This window comes from Xyrauchen texanus, chromosome 31 (assembly GCF_025860055.1).
Source record: "Xyrauchen texanus isolate HMW12.3.18 chromosome 31, RBS_HiC_50CHRs, whole genome shotgun sequence".
In the NCBI taxonomy this organism is placed as follows: Eukaryota; Metazoa; Chordata; class Actinopteri; order Cypriniformes; family Catostomidae; genus Xyrauchen; species Xyrauchen texanus.
The window spans coordinates 14,092,182-14,104,493 of record NC_068306.1 but is presented as its reverse complement, the minus strand read 5'-3'; the positions used below and the strand labels follow the sequence as shown (position 1 = coordinate 14,104,493).

The 12,312-nt window shown below is 35.3% G+C and overlaps 1 protein-coding gene across 1 annotated transcript; it reads right to left on the bottom strand.

The window, feature by feature from the left end:
- Positions 1 to 2,898: 2,898 nt before the first annotated feature.
- LOC127625155 (vacuolar protein sorting-associated protein 29) lies at positions 2,899 to 9,808 on the bottom strand. The gene is made up of 4 exons (XM_052100250.1): positions 9,714 to 9,808; positions 4,497 to 4,688; positions 3,828 to 4,063; positions 2,899 to 3,402 (listed from the first exon to the last, which is right to left on the bottom strand). Exons 1-4 carry the CDS (start codon positions 9,714 to 9,716, stop codon positions 3,285 to 3,287), a joined length of 549 nt encoding a protein of 182 aa, XP_051956210.1. The 5' UTR covers positions 9,717 to 9,808; the 3' UTR covers positions 2,899 to 3,284.
- Between the last annotated feature and the right edge of the window lie 2,504 nt (positions 9,809 to 12,312).

Genomic DNA, 12,312 nt, shown 5'->3' with positions numbered 1-12,312 from the left:
TAAATTGTGTTCCATAAATAATTATTTAATTAATAGGCCAATTTATTAGTCTATTTGCATCTTCTACACAAGTAGTAGCTAATAGTACAATTAACAAGTTTGTAGTTTTTTTATATAATTTTTTGTATCTGCTTTTTATCATGTTATCATACTTTGGCCTAATCTCTTTTACTTTATATATATTATATCTCTTATATATGCTTATTTAATTTAGCCAGAATTATGCTTTAATGTATATGAGCAAACAGGCTCATGTGCTTTAAATCCTGTGTAATTCAGTATAATTTACACATTTAAATAACTTGTATAATTATTTTATACTGTCAAAGTTTTATGTTTCTGAATCTAATTCTGCATTTATACATCACTTATGCATGTTATATATAAGGCACAGTCTTCAGTCGCTATGTGCCACTTATTGCACACCATCAATCTGCATTGCATCCATCTGCAATTATGGTCTACATTATAATTATGCAGTATGTTTGCACTCAGGACACAATCATTTTATCTCCCCAGCAACCTGTCTGGTTTTCTTCCGAACAGCTACATTAGCAAGCTTTATCAGCAGAATGTTCTGAACCATTACATTTGGTCAGAGTAACCAGAGCATCTCTGGCCCTAATGAGTTGAATCCAAGACCAAACAGGCATTCCTTAGAAACCCCTGACAAATTACTCTAACAATAATCTTAACATATGAACTATAAAATATTTAACTCATGGCTGTGTAACCACAGTGTTACAGTTGAAGTCAGAAGTTTACATACACCTTCGCCAAATACATTTGAACTCTTAAAAATGTTTTCCACAATTCCTGACATATAATCGTAGAAAACATTTCCTGTCTTCAGTTAGGATCAATACCTTATTTTAATGTTAAATGTCAGAATAATAGTACAGAGAATTATATATTTCAGCTTTTATTTCTTTCATCAAATTCCCAGTGGGTCAGAAGTTTACATTGACTTTGTTCAGATTGAGGTCAGGGCTTTGTGATGGCCACTACAAAATCTTGACTTTGTTGTCCTTAAGCCATTTTTCCACAACTTTGGAGGTATGCTTTGGGTCATTGTCCATTTGGAAGACCCAACAGAGCTTAAACTTCCTGGCTGATGTCTTGAGATGTTGCTTCAATATATCCACATAATTTTCCTTCCTCATGATGTCATCTATTTTGTGAAGTGCACCAGTCCCTCCTGCAGTAAAGCACACCCACAACATGATGCTGCCACACCCATGCTTCATGGTTGGGATGCTGTTTTTCAGCTTGCAAGCAACACCCTTTTTCTTCCAAACATAACAATGGTCATTATGGCCAAACAGTTAATCAGACCAGAGGACATTTCTCCAAAAAGTAAGATCATTGTCCCCATGTGCACTTGCAAACTGTAGTTTAGCTTTTTTATGGGGTGTTTGGAGCAGTGCTGTTTCTCATTTCATTTATTTCAATGTTGCGTACTGCAGCTTTAAGAGCACAAAATTGTTTACAAGAGCACAATACTAGCCTCTTAATTTTGCTCTCAACGTGCACCAGATAGAAGTATTTAACTTTATGTCAGCTGGATGGAGTTCATGCCAGCTCGGGTGCATGCTGTCATGAAAGCAAAAAAAAAAAAAAAAAAAAAAAATGTTTACTTATTTATTCATGTGTTTTTCAGTTTTTAACTTAAATTGTTAGTTGATCATTTATTTGTAAAGAAGAAAATGTGTGAAAATGTAAACTGGAAAAGTACTTTCACTAGTCATCTCAGACTTTGGTCCCCGTATACAGTGATTATACAACATGTCACATTTACAATGATTTGTATCTGTTACTACTATATTATAATATAAAAACTGAGAAATTGCTACCAAATAACTCACAAATTACTATGTAAATTCAAATGAACTCTCTTGATTTTAACATCCAGGCTTGACACCAGGACAGAAGCACTTTCTGTACAGTGTTGCAGAGGCCTACAACAAAGAGCACATGCGGCAGCTCATATGTCAGCACTACATGAATGTATTACATCGATGTATCAGGACAGGTACAATAATCATTTTGTTTGTCTCAGTTGGTAATACAATTTATTATAATTAAATACATAATTTGTGAAATTATATATATTTTTATATGAGCAATATATTGTGAACTCTAACTGAAACTCTATATTTTGTTTCAGACTTAGCAGAGCAACAGCAGAGGTCATCACATGCCCCAGAAATGGGACACATCACAAACCCTCAAACTACAACTAGCAAGATACAAGTAAGTGGAAAGAGATATTTGACTGCAAAAAAAGTCAAGAAAACAACTTTCCCTAAAATCATCAAAGGAGTGGAAAGTAAAAACAGGTTAAAATGTTGTATAATTCAGTATATGAGCAATGGTGAAAAGTATTAATTGTGATCCTAATATTTACTATATAGTGTCTCCGAGATTTCACAAATCAATTACAGTACAGTCAAGAATGAGAAGAATGAAAAGTGAGACTACCTTTGTAATACAGGGTAGGTTTGGCACATTACAGACCATTCCTAATGCAGTACTTTACTTACAATACTTATGCGTCTTTCTTAATGATCCTGATATATCAACATAACAGGTTTCTCATTTCTGTTTTGAGCCTGTTTAAAGCATACAGCTGTATTTAACATTCTCCAAAATGGACTGAAATTTTCAGGATCACGCCTATTGTATGTTGTCTTGGAATGGGAGGTAACTGATGTCGATTTTTATCTCTCTGAACACCAGCGGCCTGTCTTTAAATGATTTGAAAGAAGAGAATGAGGACTTTTTATTCCTTACCTAAAATATATTCAATGTATGACTGAAAATTCTTGCATGATAATTCACACATACCTAAGATATTAAAATTGCAGTTCCAAGTAAAAGACTGCTCCATACGTTTTAAAATAATTTTAATGCCAATTGTGTTCAGTGTATTTCACTTACTTCATTAATTACACTTTTAATGTGATGTGGGGTTTTATTGTATGAAACATGATTTCAAAGCAGATCTTATGGCCTTGAAAAATCTATTAGGGCACATAACATTTTAGCAGACTATTCTCACTTAAATTATGCAAATAATACAACATTGATGCATCCTCAACGACCATCTGCTGAAACCACAAACCCAAACAAACCATGACATTCTGATGACATATAAACAGTATGTATTACATTAAAATAGCGTAATGTTATGATACAGCATTTGCAACGATGGTGAAGTTCGGGTGAGAGGGAATGACAAGATTTTCATCCTGAAAGAAGGCAGCTGACACCATACTAAATTTTTAAGACTTTTTGTATTCGATTCTCTCAACTTTGACGTCATCTCCAATGAGCTGGTAGACATATGTTACAACTGTGGAGGCTTGAATGTCCATCAAAACAAATGATGGTGTAATGTTGCTGTGAAGAGACAATTTAATAATAAATGTACATTAAAATTACTTCATATAACTGCAAATAACCAGGGATTAGAAATGGAAAATTTGCGACCCCCCCCCCCCCCTAACATAGTAGAAAATGAGAACAAAATCCCTTTTAATTGAAAATGCTGGTAACAGGTTACTAATGTTATTTTTGCATATTGATAATTTTACATTAAACAAATGAATTACACTACTTCCTGCTGCCCGAATTGTTAACCATTTTAATTTTTTATTAAAATGACTGGTTTATCTGGCTACTGTTAGGAAAGGAGGTCACTGATGGAATGTAAAAATACTATTTTTGCTCAGAACGAACAAAAATGAAAAACTTTTCATTTCTAATCCCTGTATATAACCTTCTACTTTTATAAGGTATAAAAGAGATCAAATTAAATGCTCTACCTCTCCAGTGCACTATAGGCCCCGGTGGCTGATCCAGGGTTAATATAAAATTTGTTCTCATTCTCAAAAGCCTCAAATTTGTGCGTGTGGCCAGAGATGAGGATATCCACATCTAGCTGCCTCTGAAGCAGTGCCAAGCTGGCCATGTCACCCCAGGGGATCACCTGGTGGCCGTGGATCAGACCGATCTTAAACTGCCCCACCGTCACCACCTTCTGCTCAGGGTAATTCAAGTTCTATCAGAAAGGGTAGACAAGAGGAAACAGGTAGACAAGTATCTATATCCACAGTAAAACGAGTCCAATATCGACATAACATTCAAGGAACATGGATAAACAAGTACATAAGCATCTATGAAAAAGTGATTAATTAAAGGAATAGTTCATCTAAAAATGAAAATTCTGTCATCGTTTACTCACCCTCATGTTGTCCTGAACCAGTTTGACTTTCTGTCTTCCATAGAACACAAAAGTAGATGTTAGACAAAAGGTTGGTCTCAGTGATCATTCACTCTCATTGTATGAAGAAAAATTGTGAATTGTGAATGATCCAGTCATTTTGCATAACATCTCCTTTTGTTCCATAAAAGTCAGTCATGCAGGTTTGGGACAGAATTCAGAATTTTGTATGAACTATCCCTTTAAATAAGAAACGGAAATAAAACTCAACCTCATCAAAGTCTCCTCTGACAATGTGCACGTCTCCAGCTAATGTTTTCAGGTAGTCATAGCTCTCCTTTGTACAGAGGTTTCCTGTGCAGAGGATGTGCTGAATCTTGCCAGGCACCAATAACTTCTTGAATTTGGCAGGTAGGGTGTTGCATCGATGGGGAATGTGCAGGTCACCTAACACAAGGACCAGCTATTGGCAAAATTAAACACGTTAGTGATATATTGCATTGTATGGACCCATGTATGGAGTTGAGATATTCTTCTGCAGTAGAAAGACAGGTATACAGATTTGGTATGGCATGAGGTTGAGTAAATGATGAGAGAATTTTCTTTTTTTGGGTGAATTATTCCTTTAATTTTTTCTAAGCATGGAATACCCTGAAGGGTATGATTAAAATACATACTGGTTTTATACAAAGCAAACTGTAACTTTTTTATTTACAAGTTGATAAATGGACACCATTCTATGAATTAAGCCACGGTCACACTAGACTTAGTCTGCAAAGTTATTTATGACACTGCAATGGGCAGGTATGAAACGCTCGAGGGCTTCTGGCATTAATAAATAAAAAATTAGCAAATAATATAATTTTCAAAATGTTAAAACATACGTCTACACACGTTCATGCAACAATAATAATAATTATTATTATTTTAAAAAAAACTCTGAAATGTGTATTTTTTTGTATTGAGAAAAGAGGTCAGTATGATCTTTAATTGGTTACACGTGTTGTCATCAGTTGCAAGAATTTGCATGGTCATAAGACAAATGTGGCATACTACTGAAACAGTTGCTGTTGCATACAGCATGCTATTTTAGATAAACACACTACAGTGGTATTACATTCCGAACATAGCAGATTATTCCCATGAGATCACTACTTTGTTTGGTCCAGCCTTCACTGAAACTAGCCTATAATTACCCTATGTCTAAAATATGCATAAAGGGGTTCATGAAATATGCAAAACACACAAAATATGTTGCAGCAATGCTTAGAAACAGAATGATATATTTTTAACATGGCATGTACATTATGATGTTAAAGTAAGGAATATAAGTATTCCTTAATTCTTAAACTGCAAGCTTATAATTAGATGATTAGTCATTGGAATTTTATGATCAGAGGAATTAAACTAATGTACTTGCAGGCTTCTTGCAAAAAAGAGTTTAAACAGAAGGCAGAGAGGTGAGAGGAATCGTGCAAGATCCAGCAGCCCAGAAGAAGCAGCACTAGTCTAAAATTCAGCAAGCCACAAGCATGAGGTCTGCAGAGGGCACTTACTCTGTGACCAGCCTGAATACAACGCAGTGGTGGATTGGAGACAGGATGGGGAACAGTGGGTGAGGAAGGGTGAGGTGGAGGGGGATGTGTGGAAGCATGATCACACACACACAAAAAAAGATGGTGTGAGAGTGAGACAGAAGGAAACTGAAACAACAAAGTGGATAAACAATAATATTCCATGGAAAACTCATATGTTAGTTAAAATGTTAGGTGATTGTAGATGATAAATGGATAGCACTTGCTGCAAATGGTTAGTGTGACGCTTGGGGTGAGAGCTTCTGTATGATGCTGAGGAATCCTATTAGAACATATAGTCTCACTGTAAACACTGCTGACAATCCAAAAGCATGTCAATGTTTTACCAAAGATGGACCACCTTACACAATGTATAAATATTTGCTCTAACAACAATTTAATTTAATTGTGATTCTTTATAAATGATGCGATGCATCATTATGTCTGGTCACAATCTTGCAGATCTTTTTACAACCAGAAATATGACAAAATTGTATTTTGAGTAAGACATAAATGCATAATACACTGGTTATTTTAAAGTCATGCACTGAAGCATTTAAAATTGATGCGATTTTAATTTCCAAAAATGGATATTCATAAAAATGTTAGCCCTTTTTAATCTGCTTCTGTATGACAGAGACATAAACATACCATTGATTTTTTTTGTTTTGTTGAGTGGGGTTTACTAAGGAAACAATTTCCATGCAGAAATTGCTAGTAAATTTAACAGACCCTATTTTAAAGTAAAGGCTACACACGATTCTTAGTGGCTTTAAATAGAAATTCTACAGTAAAATTGACTCTCTCTTTGATTGTACATTTTACTCAACCAATGTAGCAATGGATTAAGCCATGCCTTTACAAGTGTACTAGGATTTCAATGTTTTATTGATGTTCTTAGTCATGTAACACATGAGACATTGAAACCAGAAGGAAGCTTAATGCATGCTATGTAGTCTATGAGACAACATCACCTTGCTTTAATGGCAATAGTACCAAGATCTAGAGCAGCGCATGCAGACCTGACCACTTCGTACACAAAACACGATGACGCTAACAATCAATGGATATTTGTTTTTTGTTTTTAAGCATGAATGCTTCATTTTAAATAGAAAATGAACCTCAGACTTCCCAAAAGTTACCAACCATAACAACAAAATCAACAATACAAGCTTTTAAATCAACTTGCAAACAGTGAAACCATGCAAGCTCATTAATTACTCAATCCTGGTGAATGCTGGAAAACCAGCTTTGAAAAGTTAATTAAAATGCACTTATTTTATTTAACTGTGAAATTTACTCAAAATAGCAAATAAATGAGCTTTCGATTTTAGGATTCATTCATGATGATGCATTGTAAGATAACAATCATAAATAATATTTTATTATAAGCTAGTTAGAGCATTCATTTTTACATGTTTAAATTGAGTACAAATGTAGAATTTACTTCATATTTTCCTGTTCAAATTATTTCATGTAGAAAGTACTTTTAGAAAGCCATATTTTTTTTTTTCAGTGAAGCTCCCTGTAGCCTTTTACATATTTTAGGATACAAAATAGCTTAAGGTCGAAACATACTTAACGCGAGTATGCGAATGTAGACGCGAGCGCTTGGCCAACGCATGACATACGTGTGGTCCTGTTGTACATTACGCGCGCCCTTGCGTTGCTCTGGTGGTTACAAACCTCATGCCACAAGGGGGCGATAGTTTTTTTTAGCTGCCACTAAACCGAATCACGAAAATTTGACTCTGTGGTCCGGTGTTTTATGAAGTCAAAAAGCCATCCCAACATGTTCAAAATGACTGGATATCCATAGCTAGTTGCGGCATCTCTGCTGCGGACACCTTTCCATTTCTTCCTGGCTCGGACAAATCGGTCCTGTAGTTAATGTCGTTATCAGAATTTAGGGTAGCTGCAATTTCTTGCCAAGCATTTTCAATCACTGTTTTCTAATGAAGGGGACGAGGGGTTGTAAATAGGGATGCACTGATCCGATACCTGGATCGGTATCGGCTCCGATACTGAAGCTTTTAGACGGATCGGTTATCAGTCCGAGGAGCCTGATCCAAATCCGATACTGTGTTAGACATGTTCGTTACTGTCATGCTCAAAAAAAGACATAAAAGAACCATTAAAACACAATTAAAGTAGTTCATATGCCTCGTGCATTTTATTCAAAGCCACTTGAAGATGTGCGATAGCTCTGTGAATCACAAAAGGCATATAAAATGCATGCGCAGCTCCAGCGCTGCTCTGTACACACACACACACACACACAAACACACCCATGGCTATTTTTAGGCATTTAGAATGGCATATTTATTTATTTTATTTACCAGAATTTGAGTAAAAAGTGAATTAAACTACTGTGAACTTGCCTACAAACAGACACATACAGGACTTCCTGGAGAGTTCAGAATGTCAAAATAAAAGTGTGAGGGTTTAAAAGGTGTGTGACTGAGATATATTACTATTATAATTATATATTATTATTTTTATCTTTTTTTTTTTTACAAATTATAATCCATAAAATAACTGTGTGAATGAAAAAGTGAACTTATATCTTAACCTTATATCTTAACTATCCTTAAAACTGAATTGAACAAAAAAAAAGATCAGAATCCTTTAAGTCCAGATGCAAGTTGAAAAAATGTTGTAGTCTTTTCTACTGACTACTTATACTGTAATTACTGTTAATTTTGCTGCTACATTATCCAGTATACTAGTTAATAATAAAGTGTTTCTGAAGCTATACAGTTATATGGAGAAAATGTGTAGTTATAGGTTTGTGTTTCTTTACATATTAAAGAGTACACCCAATTAGTTCCACACAATAATGTAAAGATATTCTAAACTGATAATGCAAAAACAACAACACTGGTATCGGATCATGATCGGTCGATTCTGAGATTTGGATTGGAATTGGATAAATCGTATCGGTGCATCCCTAGTTGTAAATATGTTTGTATAATCTAAATTGTTTGGCAAATTTCTGCTTCGCAATGACTGTTGTTGACTGAAAACAGAAAATCTGCTCTAGCGCCCCTTGTGGCAACGCAGAGAATGCAGCACATATATGAATTGAGCGCTGACACATTTCACTACGCAACGACACGTGAAATCGAGATTGCGTCTGTGTTCACGTACTTGTGTGAAGTATGTTTGGGCCTTTAGGCTCCTTGAATTTAGGCATTCAAAGAAAGATAATACATTATATTCATTCTAAACTGACTCCAGTATCTATAGTCAAGCACTGTCCAAAAAAAAAAAAAAAAAAAACAAGCAAAACAGATTAATATTAGTACTTTAAAATTAATGTTGAATCTAAGGTTTATTTTTTCCTCTCATTGACACAACGTTAGAAGGGTTAAATTAGCAAATGTTGTACTATTTTCCATTAGAATAAAAAGGTATTGTATAACTTCAGGTGAAACTCCAATTATTGTTATTATTGTTGATTATATACCCAATACATTTTGGGTGTAATTCCTAAATAATTCTAGAAGCAATAACAATGCGTTTATCAAGACAGTTTAGGAAACTAGAAGTCCAGTTTAATGTTAGCTACTCTCGGCTGACAGGCTGTTGTCATTTAGCAGTAAAACATCAGATTATGCGTCGCACAACTGAAACAGATCATTAGTTCACACGGAAAAGAATATACTTCGATCATAATAAACTGCATCCGTTTAAGCGAGATTAACAGTCTATATCCTGAATCTCTATTCCTGGAAACATGGGATGAATAACTCTGCGCTAGCTCGCTACTGTCATGTGACCCAGCAGCATTAAAAAACAGCCTTTTGGGAAAGCAATTTTTTTCATATCTGCTTAGACGTATGCGATTAAGTGAATCCAGAGATAACGAGGAACTTCTGATAAACAATGGTGTCTGATATGTATGAACGTACCATTTTTGTCCAGATGTGTGTTTGAGCTCAGGAAGCTGATGTTGACTAAAAGAACTCCTTCAGCTCAGCAAGGAGAAACGATTACTATGTGCGAAACCACCACAGCGCCCTCTAGCGTTCCCATCCAGCCAAACCATAGAACACACACTGGGGTCATTAAATCAGAAATCAACAATGTTTTAACTAAGTGAAAGACGCAATCCTCAGTAGACTATGTTAGGAGATTAGCTTGTAGCTGCAACATTCTTTTACCCATCTTTTATATGCATATGAATGGTTAATTTAACTACACAATCCACATATAGGCTTAATTCTTGTTTTCTTAATTCTTGCAACAGCATTATACATTAAAAGTCATCTGTACAAGGATCATTCTCAGAATTCAGTAATATTTCAGTCCCAAAGTCTTTTTTAAAGTTGTGGTTCACTAAAATGAAATGTTACAAGGTGTTGATATGTCCATTACAAAGAATTAAACTAATTTATTGCATTGAAATCAACTTTATTATAAAAGAATGACTTCTTTCTACCTTACACCATGCATTTTGTCTCGCAGCACATCAACTTATAAAAGGATCACAAATAAATGTTTGCAATAATGAATAAATGATAAACAATGCCCATATTTTATTTATTGTTTTCTTGGTACAAATTCAGTTAAGTGCTTCAGATACTGTACATGACGATATGCTTGGTCTAAGATATAAAGAAGAGATTTAATGCAATCATTATTTTAACTGATTATAATGTACATATCAACATCTTGTAAAAAGCTTTTAACATTTCATTTAATGAACCATCACTTTAAAAAGTAAAGGGACTAAAGGGTTTAAAGGTCTTAAATGGTCACCATTTCTTTTAAGATTGTAGCCATTTTTAGGGACATTTTTTAAGTTCACTTTAAATGGTTTATGTTAGTTAATATATTACTATTTGTCAGTGTGAGAGAGAAAGGCTGAGTTCGGAATTGCATGTACAAATGTGTGCCAACTCATCCACCATGGCACATGCACCTGGTTACTTAGCAACTGTAGTCAAAAACACACAGAAGCAACATGCACAAAGGCGCCGTTTATCTGTATTAAAAGAGTAGGAGCCGTAGTCTAGAGGCATACGGGTGAGTGTCAACATGTTAATGACATCTTTTAATGCGTGAAACATTTTAAAATGATTGCATTTTCGTGATTAAAGGGTAACTAAACCCTAAACCAACTTTTTTTAGTTAATGATCTGTAAGCATGGGGCTTTATTAGTACTGGTCATTGATTCGAGTATTTTTTTTGACATTTGTATTTAAAGTGTTTTAATTCTACAATATATGGTGCAAAAACGTCTGAGTGCTGCCCTCTTCAGGTTGAACGGTGACTACTGCAGTTGAATTTTCCTATTGGCTGTTGCGGTACTTCGTGACGTAAGCGGTGACAGCTGACGTAAGCAGGTTCCAGCTCACCACGCCAGATTCATGTACATGTCGTCTTGCGACCGTGTGAGGAATAATAATAACATAGAGTCTGACAGCAGCTGTCAATTAATCCGTCACTACGAGTCTCAGGTTCCCCCAAAAAATGAAAATCATTTACTCACCCTCATGCCATCCCAGATGTGTATGATTTTCTGTATTTTGCCAAACACAAACAAAGATTTTCAGAAGAATATCTCAGCTCTGTAGATTCAAACAATGCAAGTGAATGGCGATCAGAACCGTGAACCTCCAAAAGCACATAAAGGCAAAAAGGCAGCATAAAAGTAATTCATAAAGCTCCAGTGGTTAAATCTGTCATCAGAAGTGAAAAGATAAGTGTGGGTGAGAAACAGATCAATATTTATTTTCTTTTAACTATCAATTTACACTTTCACTTTCACATTTTTCTTCTTTAGTTTTTGGAATTTCACATTCTCCATGCATATCGCCACCTACTGGGCTGTTGTGCAAATATTATTTATTTATTATTTTTATGCTTTAGGCTCTCTTCCTTTTTTCCTTTCTCGTCCATGTCTAAATAGTGATATGCACGAAAAATGTGAATTGCCAAAAAATATTCATGAATGCATAAAGAAGTGCTGGTGAAAGTGTAGAATTATAGTAAAAAGGTTATTAGTATTGATCCGTTTCTCACCTACACCTATCATATTGCTTGTGAAGATATGGATATAACCATTGGAGTCATATGGGACATGTTTACACAGCAGCAGAATACGGTTGTCCGACATGTTTTGAGTTCTTTAATACGGTCTTTCACACACAGTTTGGTTATTTACGAGAGTGACAACCACATTCTATAACCAAACTGACACCTGCAAATTTTCAGGACTCACAACCGCATTCTCAGCAAACCTGTGCTGTGTGAAGGGAACCGTACTGGACAAATAGCTGTTTGTTACGTCATGTGAGAGCCATGCTGCACTGTACACACGTGTATCTTGTGTGTTTCATGCAAGGTTTCATTAACTTGCAGAGACGGAGAAATGAGCTGCGTGTCATCTGAAGATTCAGCCACTGTTTTCCAGTTTCACCGGCTGCTCACGGGCACAAGCCGAGCGACACAAAAGCTGTAAATTGCATGTGGTTAAAAAAGCATTCAAAGCCTCTGCTGGATAA